This window comes from Lytechinus variegatus, chromosome 11 (genome assembly GCF_018143015.1).
Source record: "Lytechinus variegatus isolate NC3 chromosome 11, Lvar_3.0, whole genome shotgun sequence".
Classification (NCBI taxonomy): Eukaryota; Metazoa; Echinodermata; class Echinoidea; order Temnopleuroida; family Toxopneustidae; genus Lytechinus; species Lytechinus variegatus.
This window is the reverse complement of record NC_054750.1, coordinates 8,835,770-8,851,764: the sequence shown is the minus strand read 5'-3', so window position 1 is coordinate 8,851,764 and position 15,995 is coordinate 8,835,770. Positions and strand designations below refer to the sequence as shown.

Here is a 15,995-nt window from a genome sequence, read left to right as displayed (position 1 = left end):
CGTATGCAGAAATCAGGATTTAAGGATCAATTGAGTATCTTCCAAAAACCGACCCCATTGAATCGTCCGCCGAAGCTTCCCGAACGACCAAGCACTGTTGGTTCCGTTGGTTCCATTCGGTACAAGGAACATCAACCGCCAAAGTTACCAGGTCAGAAGATAGCCGAAGAGGAAGCAGAGGCGAAAAGAATCGAAGCCATCCGAACAGAGATCTATGAGCAGATTGGGAAACGAAACGATTTGCCCGAATATATTGACATCTACCAAATGAAGTAGCAAAAGTCTATGGGTATAAACGGAGGGCAGAGAACAGTCAGAAAGAGGTTTATAGGGGATACAATTATTTTTCCCTTCCAGAATCTAACATGGTGTTGTCGCACTCTCTCTTCAAAAAGAAACGGGGGGAAAAAGGCGCAGGACTTTTCCGGGAGAATTTACTATACTCGATCTATTCGATTAACTTTCTAGTGTCTGCGCTTTAAAGGTCAAGTCCACCTCAGAAAAATGTTGATTTGAATCAATAGAGAAAAATCAGACAAGCACAATGCTGAACATCAAAATCGGATGTAAAATAAGAAAGTTATGACATTTCAAAGTTTCGCTTATTTTTAACAAAATAGTTATGTGAACGAGCCAGTTACATCCAAATGAAAGAGTCGATGACATCACTCACTATTTCTTTTGTTTTTTATTGTTTGAATTAAACAATATTTCAATTTTTACGAATTTGACGATTAGGACCTCCTTGCCTGAAGCACAAAATGTTAAAATAATGGAATTCCACGTGTTCAGGGAGGAATGAAACTTCATTTCTCGATCATGACAATGACGCAGAAAATAAAAATATTTTATATTTCATATAATAAAATACAAAAGAAATAGTGAGTGAGTGATGTCATCAACTCTCTCATTTGGATGTAACTGGCTCGTTCATGTAACTATTTTGTTGAAAATAAGCGAAAATTTAAAATGCCATAACTTTCTTATTTTACATCCGATTTTGATGAAATTTTAAGTGATATGTTTGTTGAATTTTTCTCTTTTTATTCAAATCAAGTTTTTTGGGGGTGGACTTGTCCTTTAAATAGGACCGAGTAACATCTCATATCCTTTCAATCTGAATAAAGCTAAGTTGTTAGAGTGTGTTATACCTACTACGCCAGTGCTATTAGTAACGTGAAGTAGATGTATGTTTGCATAAATATTATACTTCGGTGACCTGCTTACCTTGTCATAAAGTCAATATTGTATTTTGTTGTTATCTTTTTTAAGGGGGGAGGGGGTTCCTTCTTCTCCCGATTTTTTTTTCTTCCCCATTTCCGCATCGTTCTTTTCACAAACTTCAAATTACTAACTGATTTTGAGCTTATTCGACTTAATAGTTCCACAAAGTGCATTCTCCTTTTTACTTTTTATTTCTTACTTCTCATATGAATCCAATCAGTGCAATCTGTACTTTTACCCTAAATTCCTTTCAATATTTTTACGCTCTTATTGTTGTCCTGCGTGAACCAGAATGTTGTGTAATTATGACAGTTTACAATCATTACCTATTTTATTCACCGTACATTCATATTATTCATTTTATTATTCCTTGCTCCGTGTAAAAACCTTTTTCAATAACGTGATAGCAGCCTAATTCATTCATTTTATAAAATATTTAGTGTAAATTCTTGTCAAACTTTTTAATTTTATGATCTTTTCTTATAACAACGTATATCATGTCACTTTTGTTATTCTGTTTCATTTACCGTTTATGTTATGCTTCTTTCATATGTTTATTGACCCCATGTCGACTAAACTGAAAATGGGCTATCAATCCGTTTTGCATTTTTTTTTATACGGAAAATAAATACTATACTACTATACTATACTATAATATTCCTCATTGGCTGATAATGATACCTGTAAAATGATTCACATATACCTGTATACTTCTTTATTTCAAAATTGAGTTTTTATTCTTTACTATGATATTTAGTTTCAAGATATTTTTTCACTTTATGGACTTCATTGCTTGCCTTTCTGAGTTCTTTTTCAATTTCCCCTGGTCAAGAACTTTGGAAAAATCTATGAAACACAAGTCAATATCGATGTTCGTCACACATTTAGTATGAAATGAAGTGTGTTGTATATTTTACAGGGGTAAAATATGCGACATGTCCGGTATGAAAAGTATTATCATTGTTATTTATTGTTAGTGTTATTTGTTACCCTCCTCCTCATCATCATCTCAATGCTTAATTAGTATTATCAGCATGTTTTTCCTCATCGTCACCTTCATAAAAGTATAATAATTTCATTTTTATTGTATTAGCTGATGCCATGTTGAAATAGCTTAAGCAGGAAGACGGATATTGAGGAGTAATAGCAGGTTTTGTTCTGTGTTAAAAGTAGGTCTTAGATGTAGATCGATGAGTGCAAATAAATTTATTTATTTATCCTCGACACAGATTTTTTTTAAACTAAATTTCATGCTATTTACGTCAATCTGCATTTCCCAAATAATATATCTAGTTGTTAGCCACTAGCCTTCAATATTTATTATTCAAAGGTTGTTTAATGCCGATATTTGTTTATGAAGATATAACTATTAGCAGTAAATTGCTATTCGGAATGTTGTGATAGTTGTAGAAAGTACTTAATTCTTTTTTTTAATAAGAGCATACTTTATCAACATTATTATCGTTTTTACACATTAGACATGCCAGAGGAGATTGATTTTCAATAAATTTTTGTATTAATCTAGACATATCTCTACCTCTCACGAATGACGTTTTTTATCCAATCCTCACATTCGTTCTCGGCGATTGAAAACCATTCGAGCGTACAATGTACACTACACGCCCGAACCCGTCTTCCTTGTTGTATGGGTGTGGATGTTCATGCGCATGAGTCGTTTTGTGAGGTATGAGACGGTGAATGTGCATGTGTGGGTGTGTGGGTGAGTGTGTGTTGAGAAGGATGAGGGTTTGAATATTTAACTCAAAAGCAAAGGCTTGTTGAACGTTTGTGAAGACGGCCGGTATATGTTCAACTGAATTTTTTTCTTATAATTCATATCATTATAATAATTATGAAGAATTAAACAAAATGTAAAAGTAAGAAATCTTGAAAGTCGATTATACTAGTAGATTCAGCATAAAAGGTATCCCTGAAAAAGACGCTGCATCGATTCGAAAGTTTTATCGCCATAAATGGCACACATCTTACTCTCGTCTTCAATGTATTGTGCTATTGTGCTTGTACACGTTTATCGTAATGCTTGTATGACAGCTATCAATGGATCGCTACTTACATCGGCACAGAGTTGACCGTGGACTAATTATAGCTATGTTCGGAAACGAAACAAAAAAACCCAGATAGAGAATGAGGGAGAGGGAGGGAGGAAGGGAGTTGAAAGAAAAACAGAGAAAAACAAATGAACCTGCATTGTAAGCCCTTCTTTCTTTCCTTCTTATTTCTTAACCCATTGGATCTAGAAGCGGGTGATCTCTGTACAAAGCAAAGGAAATGACAGAATTCACTAGTCAACATGTTAACAATCAAAACTCGTAGACACTTCCATCATACAAATATATACCCCTATACATGCCACTCAAATTTCACGTATGAATTGATCAGTTAAGAAAATAGACCGAATGGCGTTCTGGAAAATCATATTATACTGTTATACGCGTATATCGATTGGAATCTCCGAAGGTTTTAGAGGTCTTGATGGCTATGCGGTGAAAATCCCCTTCCCTATGATGCTTGGCTCGCACACTTGAAAGAAACAAAAAAATAAATGAGCTAAATGCATGGGACTAAAGGGTGAGTGCGGTAATATACCCATGGTTGGTCCGATGTTTTTCAATGGGGGGGGGGGGGGGGGAGATGACCTAAGCATTTGAATTATAAAGGATATTTCACCGTTACACCGCCACGTATTTCGGCTCTTTTCGGACTTTTTTTTAGCACCGAGAACGACGGTCATCCCGTGCGTGCAGTGTCGTACAGTGGGCCGGGGCGAAACAAAAGTGCGCCAAAAATCATTTTGGGAAATTTCAGATTTTTAAGTTTTGTCATGCCCAATATTTCAGCTAAAATATTTCATTTCTGGTATGTGCATAAATGTTGTTAACTTCCTACCTCAAATCGTGAAATGTGACATTTTGCGAAATGCCGCGTAAAGCCTACGGCAGCCTAGTAGAAAAACAGGCCATTCACAGGAGGTTTTTCATGTATGAATCTGAAATGGCTCCCACAAAATTCTGATTTTTTCTTTTTTCGTGTGAAAGGGTTCAAACTAGAAAAAAAGACACCTTTCACGTGGTTTATATGATAATTAATCCTCGAAATAGGCTGATAATCCACCTTCTTTCTGCATTTACATTAGAAACGTTTGGATTTCCGTCTAAATTCTAGCAGCATCATTTTTTTTTACATACTACAGTTTACATACGTTTACATGGCGTAATTTGTCTTTTCACAGATAGGTTTTTAAGTAGCCAATCAAAATTGGTATCAAGGTGACGTCATATTGGCTTTATATTATTTTCAGTCGATTCTACGCCCCAAGTCACCCCTAACCAAAATGTGAGAGTAAAAATTTAACACAGAATACAAGTTTGGCACACCAGCTTACAACTCATTCTCGCCCACTGTTCGTCGCCCGTGATTGGTGTCTACTTAAGTCATAATAGATGTCATGACATTTACTCCGGCGACAACTACTGATCCGATGGAAATTTTGCAAGTTAAACCAAACCTATAATCTAATTTCCAAAGCTGAATCAATCCTAATCCTTATATCTACATAATTTAAAAACAGAAACTTTATTACCCTTTAATATTTAGCCAATCGTTTTCTTTCGCCAGAAAATTGACCAGCTTTGCCGAATCGTCTTATTCTCTTATTCTTTCATTTTTTTCACTCTTTCTTCTCCTCTCTGACTTTCTCTCTCTCTCTCTCTCTATATATATACATAATATATATGTTTATGAACTTCACTTTATATATAAGGGTGTATATATCTATTCATGTAACGAAATCGCAGTAATCATGTTCTATACATTCCGCCTTGGCAAAAGGCAAAAATCAACAAAGACGATGTTATGCCAATCTCAAAATCATGTGGCGTATATCTACATATCGTTTTATGAACTTCACTTTATTTAACAAATGCAGGTACAAAGTGAATACAAATTAATATAAAGTAAAAATGGTGATAACCATACTGAAGCCAAGGCATGTAAAAATGAGCTGTTTTACGTATAAGACAATTAAAATACTGGGCAAAAACTTACCAAAACAATGAATTACCAATAATATCAAATGCACAAGAAATTATACCGTAATAGGCACATATACACGATTATCTAATCAACTTTTCTATCACAGGCATACACACTTTTGTCTTGATAGACTAGGAGCAAGGTCAGGACCTATAAAATAGGAGTTCGTTCATCCCACACCACAAAAAAGGTATGACACCAAGTATGGGCCTTCAAGATCACTGCTAGGTAGGTAGTAGTCTTTACATGTGGTATCGCTTTTTGTCTACAATCGAATATAAAGAGCAGTGTAAAATAGAAAAAAAATGAAGAGAAAATTCAATAACCTTTAAGGAAATGTGAAATGTTTGTTTCCATATTTCCGCTTGCATATATCATAAATTCGTCATTGATGTATCGCAATGTGGCTGGGTAATAGCTCTAACGTTACCATGGTTACTGCAACACCTAAGAGTAAAATTTAGATATCAAACATTCAAAATAGGAATACACTCATGGCCAATGTCCATTTCTATCTCAAGTAGATATGAAAAAAATTAGACGATAACAAGAAATACTAATTGATTCATGAAGTGTTGGATCCCAAATTAACGGCACTACAACATTGTGAATAGTAGCCCACAAGGCAGTTAAAACGCATCTGAAATATTTTGTATTATTGCCAAAATATTCATTTAGTTATGAATAATGCATATCTAATCCGACTGTATTTTCGTAGAGCGCCACATGTCATGTTATCGTCTCAATTGTTTCATATCTACTTGAGATAGAAATGGACATTGGCCATGAGTGTATTCCTGTTTTGAATGTTTGATATCTAAATTTGACTTTTAAATGTTGTAGTAAAGTTGGAGACTTAGAGCTATCACCCAGTCACATTGCAATATCAATGAGGTATATACAAGCGGAGATGTGGCAACTTACATTTCCCCTTAAAACCATTAAAAGTTGTTATTTTTTAAGATTGTTCTATGGGCCAGATGTTGCCATTATCAAATGATGAAAAGTGGCCAGTGGTTAAATGATTTAAACGTCCACAAGGCAAGATGGTGATCTTGATGATATTCACAAGCTATGAATTTATCTTGATAAAAATAAACTTTATAGCACAGAGAGAAAAATAAAGAACAGTGCCACTGAGTCTTCTAATGTTCAAATATCGTTGTACTTTCAACCCGGGGTGGGGGGCACTTACATTGAGGAGTGGATACCATGCGCGACCAAAAAAAAAACACGTAAAAAGGATGTCTTTTCACGATAGGGCACGTTACGTACGTAACGTGATAAGGGTGTCAAAAACACAAAAATAATGAAAAAAGGGTATCTATTTCACTAGGGCAATTACGTGTTTAGGGTCGAATTTGCGGGGGTGATAAAACAAAATTAAAATGTTTTATATAGGATGTCCTTTTTGCCCCAACACTTCGTGTTTAGAGTCCAATTTGCGCGAGGTGTAGAAGGTGGGGTCGTACTAAACCAAATAAGGTAAAGCCGACGACCGAAGGACCCGTAACAATAAAACATTCCTGTACTTGTTTAGGGGTTCATTTCAGGGAATATTTGCCAAGAGTATCGTTTTGTTTCCAATGCTTGTTGACGGTAGGGTTTCACACCCCAATACTTGTTAAGGGGTGCATATTCAGAATATGGAAATTACGTGTTTAGGGTGCTTTTTGAGACCCCATGGTCGCGCATGGTCGCGCATGGTATCCACTCGTGAATGGAAGTGGCCCCCCGGGACTTTCAAGGGGTTTGGTGTCAAGTGCAAGCTTTTACCAGGACTAGTGTATTTTTTATTTATTTATTTCATTTCTATATAGGCCTACATTTCTTCCAACATGCATGCAAATCAGAAACATACATAAATACAAAATCAATACAAATCAATCATACAAAGCGCTTACACTTGAAAATTGGTAATGACAAGGAATATACAATAAACAAACACAATAGATAAACCAAACCTTAAGAAAACATGGATAGTTCTACATGTGTATGCTTGAAAAAAGAAAAATAATCAGAGACCAGCTAAAAAGCGAGGCTTGTATGACGCTGATATAACGAACTGTATACATTAATATCAACGGAACGTAAATAGGAGATTATGGAGTATAAGCCGTATTCGATTACACGGATGATAAATGCATGGTCATGTATGATGAAATAACTGAATAAAGCTGTAAGTGATGAGTGCAATGCAAGTACACGTAAGACGGTGGGGTGGGGTGCAAATAATTTGACACTACATGCTCTCAAACAAGGAATTGTAGTTCTAAAACTTCGTTCTGAAATAATAGCAAACAGCTAATTATTCCTTGCAAATTAACCAGAGGCAAAGATCAGAACATAGGGTTTTAGATTAGAGTTACGGAGACATATTCATATTTAGGCTTCCATCCGTCGCGGCTATTGTCGACTCAAAGCTGACATCAGACGTGGTGGTACGGCCAAATACCCGGATAAGTGTTTTGCCAAGGGCGCGTCGAAAGGTTGTGTTCAAAAGAGAATAAATTACGGTGTTCCACCAAGAATTGTTTATTAGGAGATAGGCAGCTGTGATTCTTAGAGAATGAGGGATCTGAACGTGGTGGGCGAAGTGAAGTGATGCCATGATGTTCCAAGGCATCACCAAGATGTAGAACGATATCGTAGCCATGACAACGGTCCAAAGGCTCCTCATCTTGATGCTGTTTTCACGAACAGGTTGTGGTAAATACGGTGTCATGTTGAAAGGACCATCAGTGGAACTCGAGGTGCCGTCCTGCATGTTTCCATTCTGGCGAAGTGAAGACTCGTTACCAAGACTCCTTGAATGACGAAGAGCTATACGCACGACGTTATAGTTGGCGAATGTCGAGATCAAAAGGCTACCATAGAATATAAGGAGGATGACGACGAGCGATGGCCGAAAAGATATGCCAATTCCAACTGCTGAAAAGTCTGAAACGCACGTTCTTTTGGTGGACGTGAAGTCGGCTCCTACATTGGTGAAAATGGCGTTCCCAATGGAAATAAAGGCAAGAACGGAGAGAACGTATTGTGCGCGCACTGCGGTCATGATTGAAGTATACCGCAGCGGTTTAGTGATGGCGATGTAACGGTCAACGGTTGCAAATGCCATTGTTAGAGCTGACTGGTTCAGACATCCCGTACAGGCCATTGTTCGTACTGTACAGGTCACTGTGTTCTGTAGTTGCGGAGCGCAGGAAAACAAAAAGCTGAAGAAGCAACAGAACAAACCAGTGAGAAGATCGGTAACGGCTAGTGCCTGGAATATAAGGCGAGAGATCTCTACAAAACAGGATGGCTTCAGATGAAGAACCATTAATGTTAGAGTGTTCGATGTAATAATGAGAAAAGTAGAACACGCAAAAGCTATCGCCTGTGCAACATTGGGCTTCAAAGGCCCAAGGATAATTTGAGAAGATGGCGTTGATGCTGAGGAATTCATGCTAGCGTCCCCATAATCAAAGTACTCGGAGTCGTTCACAGTCGAAGACTCCATCGCACTAATTATGTTGGCATATTCACCAGAAAATCACGCAAAACTGTTTTTAATATTTAGCATCTGAAATATAGGCCTACATAGAAAGTACGAGTAAAACTGAACTCATTCTAAAGCTTCATTTTTATCCCCGAACGTAGACTGAGCTTAATTGTCAAGTAATTTGGTTGTGAGAAAAGAAACAACGAGGTTTTGTTTTTCCCGAGTCGTATATCAATGAGGATTTTTGCCTTTGTGCGGAAGTAATGTCACCTTCACTGAAAGAAAAGCACATCTTGGATCCTGCTCATATAGGTACTTATCCAACCAGATAAACCATTTGATCATTACCATCAGCTGTATACAGAAGAGAATGAATACCTGTGTGTCTTCCGGTCACTTCTTCTTTGGAAATTACACACGATACAACTATAAGGGCACGGTAGAGAGTTGATCATGCCAAGATTAAGATGATACTAGACTGATTATCATTTTATCAACCGTGTCTGCAACGGCTGTAAAGCAAACTGAGGAGATCGTATTGATAAGCCATAAATAGTCTAAAAAGGCCTTCGAAAAGGATATTTTCCGAGTGATAAGTATCCGAATGCAAGTGTTCATTTGATGCAATCGACTCTGGGTTTGGTTACTTTAAGGCTGCAATATAAACAGAAAGAAGAAAAGAGTTCATAGTTTGTTATTTAAATAAATTGAAGGTTGTATAACAGTAAAATATAGATTGATAAGGGAAATACACGAAGACATTTAATTTTTTTTCTGACTGGCGTAGTCACATGAAGGTTTATTGAGTGCAGAATCTTGGATTCTGAGATAAATATCGGTAGGATTTAGACATATTGATAGAAAATAATAAGCGTTTAAACTCTGTTTAAGTAAAGTCTTTTAATACGTCTAATTTGAAAATAATAAGCACCACTTTTACTTCTTCAAAACAAACTCTCAGATGTAGGCCTAAAATATTCGGACCCCCATACTCGGTAATTGTTATTCCATTTACAGTTCAAACTTAGGTCGTATAAAAATATGCAATATCAGTGATTAAAAATAGATGACAATTATATTATATAACATGCAGTTACATTAGATTATAATAACAAATAAGAGATAATAACAGAAATGATAATAGAAGTAGTAATGATGACGTAGTGTTAAGAGTATATATTATCAATGATTCACTTACCTTTATGCATGTAAATAACTACAAATAATTAACTTATGCTATCATATTGTAATTTGTGTATTGTATACTTGCAGTCCCGATGAAGATCTACATGGATCCAAAGCTTGACCAGTAACAGAACTCTTCATACACACACACACACACACACTCACACACATACATACATATATCATCTTATCGCAGATTTTAATCATGATGACATTGTGCTCTCATATTGATGTTTATCGCATGCTTCTTTATTATATTCCAAGATAGAAAAGTATGTTATCAAAAAGCTCTTTTCCATATATATCGATCCATTCTCCATTTACCGCATACTAGCATTGAACATCAGGGAGGTCAAGATGTAGAGTAGATTTCTAATCTAAATTATGTTCTAGGGTATGGAAATTCCTCTTTATCAACGCCTTCATTTAAATTACTTTCCAAATTACGTGCCAATCATACATTGCTGCGACAGCACTGTCGTCAACTGGTCAAGGGGAGATTGCATATTGGGGAACAGGAAAGATCCAGGGGCGGTATTCTGAAAACGTTCTTATCTTAATTTTGTTCTTATCTACGTCACTTTCTTAAATTGGTATTCTGAAAACGTTCTTATCTTTTGTTCTTATCTTTGTTCTTATCTTGCTCTCCACCCCCAATGCTGAGCGCGTAAATTTACAACTCGCGCATATAATATTAAAGTGCGCTAAAAAGATAAGAACAAAATCAAGATAAGTGGTATTCTGAAAACGTTCTTATCTTTTTTCTTTCTTATCTTTCACGGTATTTAAGATAATATTTAAGATAGCTAGAGGGTTATCACATCTCACGATGTCTGCGTTTTTTTCTTGCTCAAAATCGATGGCCACTAGTAGTAATAAGTACCCACAAGTATTACTCCCACCATTTCTTTCATTCACCCTTTATTTTGCCCGTCTATTTTTTCTATCCCTTTTTCTTTTTTCTTCCTTTCTATTTGTCTGTCTTTCTTCCTTTCTATCTACATGTCTTTCTTCTTTTATTTCATTCTTCATTTATATCTTTTCTTTTGTTCTGTTTAAATCTTTTAATTTTTTTCTTTTGCTTTGTTTCATTTATACTTCATCTTTCTTCCATTTTTATTTTCCCTTTTCGTTTTATCCCTTTCTTATTTCTTTATAGCTACTGAGTATTTATTTCTTATTTTCCCCCTTTTCTCTTCCTTTTCTTTCTTTCTTCCTTCACTTTTTTTGTCATCTTTCTATTTTTCTTCCTTATTTTTTCGTCCATTCTTTCGTTTTTATATATGCTTTTCCTTTTTGTTTCTTTCTTCCTTCACTTTTTTGTAATCTTTATTTTTCTTCCTTATTTTTTCTTCAATTCTTTCGTTTTTATATATGCTTTTCCTTTTTTTAATCATTCATTTTATTTTCCCCCTTTTGCTTCCTTCCCTTTAATAATTCTTAATTTTTCTTTCTAAATTTATTTTATTTCTGCTTTCTGAATTTTTTGTGTCTTTTTTACTTTCTTTTTTTTTTCTTTATTTCGTCGCTCATTCTTTTTTCGTTCATTCTTTATTTACCCTTTTCTTTACTTTGTTTCTTCTCTCTGTCTTTCTTCTCTTAACTCTTTATTTTCCCTTTTCGTTTTTTTTTCTCTTTCTTTCTTTCTTTCTTTCTTTCTTTCTTTCTTTCTTTCTTTGAATTTACCTTTCTTTCCTTTATCTTTTTGTAGTCTTCATGTTTGCGTTAATTTTCCTTTCATTTTTTCTCTCTCAATTTTATTTCTTTGTTTCATTTCCCTTTTTTCTCTTCCTTCACTTTTTACATTTTATTCCCTTTTTCTCCTTTTTTTCTTTCTAACTTTCTTTTATTCGTTTTTAGACTATTTTCTTTTTCGGTTCCATGTTACTTTTTTTAATCTTTTTAGTTTGACCTTTTTCTTTTGTGTGTGTGTGTTTCCTTTTAGTTTCTTTCCTTTCTTTTTGTTCCTTCACTTTATCATTGATAATTGTTTTATTTCTTTCATCCTTTTCCTTCTTTTATTTATTCTATTTTTCGTTCTTTTTTATTTTTAAGTCCTTTTTGCTTGCTTTCTTTCGTTTACTCTTTATTTTTCATTATTTTCTGCTTTGTTCCTTTCATCTTTTTTCTGCTTCATTCTGACCCTTTTCTGTCTTCTTACTTTAATACCTACTTACTTTCTTTCTTCATTTTTTATTCTTTATTCGTACCTGCTTTATTTACTTTTTTCTTTATTTTATGCACGTGGACGTCTCGAAATAATAAAATCAGTCATTGCGTATAAAATGCCTATTTCGCGCAATGCGCCAGAAACAGTGTACGCGCAGCGCCCATGATATTCTCTTCACATAAGGTACGCTTCTATTGGTTAAACTGCCAATATAACGCGCATTTTGATTGGTAATATCCTATAAATGGGCGTGTTGAAGATAAGAAGAAGGCAGTCCTTACAAAGATAAGAACGCGTTAAGAAGATTTTCAGAATACCGATTTGCAATGATTTTAGCGTCTTCTTATCTCAGTGAGATAAGTTAAAAGGTAAGAACAAAGATAAGAACGTTTTCAGAATACCACCCCAGGCGCTTATTGTATTTTATGGGCCCAATTGTCTTTGGACTCTGCTTGTGCACTTAGACCCATATATTTCTTTGTCATAGTTGATGCTGGAAAAGCTATTGAGATCGGTATTTATTTTCCATCAATAGACTTTATTTCCCCTGCTCTTGAAAAGGATTTTATCGAGCGGACTGATCGACTTCATTAAAGGAAAGAAAATCATTATTTCAAGATATTCATACGGGCGCTTACACTATAGATTTATTGTTTCACTTACATTATAGAGTCAGAAAGTCAACATGTGAGAAAACCCAAAAACATGAGTTGATCGGAAAAGAAAAAACATCAGAGGAGGGTGCTCAATTGCAAATTTGCTCTCTCAGCCAATTTGATACTATGTAAGCTGAATTATGATTTTCCAGCGAAAATCACTTCTTAAATTACGCCATCACATGCTTTTATGTCATCTATACCCATTTTTCTACAGCAATTATTCATAGGCCTATCCTCAATGAATTTAACTTTGGTGCTACTAGGATTCTTGAAATGTTCGATATCTCCATAGAATCATGCAAAGGAATAACAAAAATTGCAAGTATATAGCTAATCCAACGCCTCCAAAATACTTCCAACATTTTTGCTGACATTTCGAATATATTCATTTTGATCTTCCCTTTAACCGGTCATGGAAGCCGTGTCATTAAGGGGGCATGCTTCATTATTCATCAGAATCAAGGTTACTGTTAAATTTAGATTAAATAATAGGGTGATTAATCAGTAATTATATGAGCCGCAGAGCCTAATTACCGTATTTCGTAATAATGCGTAACTTTCGCCACTTAATCATTATAATTAAGGGGCGGATCCACGATTTTCCAAAGGGGGAGGAGGGGGTACATTTTTCCGAGGAAAAATTTGACAAGCAAACAAAAACAAAAAAAGGTTTTCAACCGAAAATTAATGATATTTCGTTCCCGAAAAAATTGACAAGCAAAAAAAAGGTTTTTACTTTCAATGGGGAGTGGGGCACAATTCGGTTTTATTGGCATTTTTACATTACAAATTTTAATTTTGCTTCTCAAGGGGGGGGGGACTCGGCCGGCTGTGCCCCCTCCCCTCCCCCCCCCCCCCTCCCTGGATCCGCCAGTGATAATTTGAGTATATGACGAACAAATAAAATATTTTTCATTTCCAACATATATAAGATTTGAAGATTTTTTTTTTTTTGAGGGGGGGGGATTTGAATAGGCCAAGTGCACCTCACATCCCCGTTTCAGAAGGTCTTTTAAATGCAATTGATGTTAAAAATTTCTTACTGTAGGTAAGCAAGTAAGCATCCGACCAAGTAAGCGAGTACAAAGAACTATGATAGTTCCACATCAATACCAATAGCAAATCACTATTGTCATCATGGTCATCAGGACCATATTCCTTCAGTAATGAACATTTGGGTCATGTGTTGTAGGCCTATACATCTTTACATCATAATGCAGTGGATTGCAAAATCATGCACAAATTTACGCATTGCTTTCTGAAACATCCTCGTTAATAAAAGCCTAATGAAAGTGATTTAAACTAGAAATCAAATCGTTATGGAAATGGAGAACGAAATCAATTCTATCCAAGATTTAGAATTTCTCCTTCATTGAGCATCCTTTTTTCTCATTTTTTGCGTTCCGCCCTGAACACGGTAACAAACGCTTAAAACGTCAAGCACATTGTTAAACCCCACTGGATTATGGCTGTCTATGTTGATCATTATTTTTTAGAATTGCCTTAAAAACAAGTCTCACTGGAATAAAAGAATAGAGTACTCACTTTTAATACTTTTCTTTTGTTGTTGCTGGCGAATAAAGAATCATGTCGACGCATTGATCAGCTTCGTGTCATCATTTGTAGTGCAATAAAGGCGAGGGATCTCTGCCAATTGGTTATGAATATCACGAGTGAACATCACGCATGCGCTTCGTTTGGGAACGTTAATGTGTTTTGCGTGAAAAGTTTAATCCGTCATCATGTTAATGAAGAACGTGATTACCATTAAAAAAATCATTCATTATATATACCTTTTATAAGACCGCTATATCTATTTTTCTTCTAGGTTTTTATTCCAGCCATAACTCCAGCTCGATGAATGCGAAAGGATAGCGATTTTGAGCTGAAGAAATTGATAATGAGTATAACTGAGTATGTAAATAGAATTGTTTTATTATGTAATATTACATAATTATAAACATGGATTGTCATATGAAATCGAAATCTATGATATGATATATTTGATCTTTCAAAATAGATGGACATTCTGTCATTTGATTTTTTTTACAAAATATTTAGGATATAGGTATCATTAGTAACGGGTGCAGTTGTAAGTCCATAAGCTAGGTGTTTAAACTTGGGTTATAAACAACAACAACACAACACACACTCAAACTCACCCCAAACGCACACACACCCTTACACCCCAAACACAAACCTCTTTTTCACTCCCCATACAAAAAGAGTGAAAGAAAAACACGCTCACCATCATCCTCACACACACAAACACCACCCCACCTTCACCACCACACACTACTTCTATTAAGAGCTTACAGACATGTTTTGTGATAAGCGCTATACAAATAATGTTAATTATTATTGTTATTCCTCACACCCCCAACCATAATCCTCTTTCTCACAAAAAAGGAAGGACTCACGAGGAACATTGGAATATGTATATATATGACCTTTTCAACCTCCCACCACGGTCACTAATTATTATTAAAGCCACATCTAGCAGCAAATGCGAAACGAAAGATAATGATGACAAATAGTATGCAGGCCTATATTTCTTTTAGACGTGGATACCAGGTGATGAACTATACAATGAACTATTTTGGTCGCATCTACCATCAGATTCGGAAGGGAAAATGATGACAAACAATATTAATGACCTCCCCCCGGGACCTCCTCCCTCATTATCTTCTGTTGCATAAATCTTCTCTCGTTCTCTCAACATAACCCTCTCCCTCGATCTCTTTATCCCATTTCTCAACCCCTCCCCCTCTTTCCCGCCAATCCCTTATTCTCCCTCGATCACTCTTTCACACATCTTTTACTATATCCTAGTTTTTCAAACGACATCGCCTTCTCCATCACACCCCATACTCTTTTCATTCCGTATCTTCCTCTCTCCCCCTCCTTCCCTCTCTTCTCTTGTCTCCCTGAAAATAACCACTAAACAAAGAAAAACATTTTACAGAAATACATCATACCATGGGTCAGGTATATATGGCCATATCCTTGCATCATCTTTCCATTTACTCCTGCTTTATTTTTCTTGACCTAAAATTCCCATCTATCATCGATTTTGTACTCGGAGCCAATTACTGTAATCGTAGCACTTGCGCCAGGCAGTTTATACGGTGCTGATGTTCCAAAATTACGGAATGGTTTGCCATATGCAATAAGATCCTGTCCATCAGTAGAAACGTTCAAACGTTCTTAGACTAAG

The 15,995-nt window shown here is 35.6% G+C and overlaps 1 protein-coding gene across 1 annotated transcript; it reads right to left on the bottom strand.

Moving 5' to 3' along the window:
• Nucleotides 1-6,975: 6,975 nt before the first annotated feature.
• LOC121424192 (probable G-protein coupled receptor 21) lies at nucleotides 6,976-8,782 on the bottom strand. The gene has a single exon (XM_041619801.1). The coding sequence runs from the start codon at nucleotides 8,780-8,782 to the stop codon at nucleotides 7,643-7,645; it is 1,140 nt and encodes a 379-aa protein (XP_041475735.1). The 3' UTR covers nucleotides 6,976-7,642.
• Nucleotides 8,783-15,995: the final 7,213 nt, after the last annotated feature.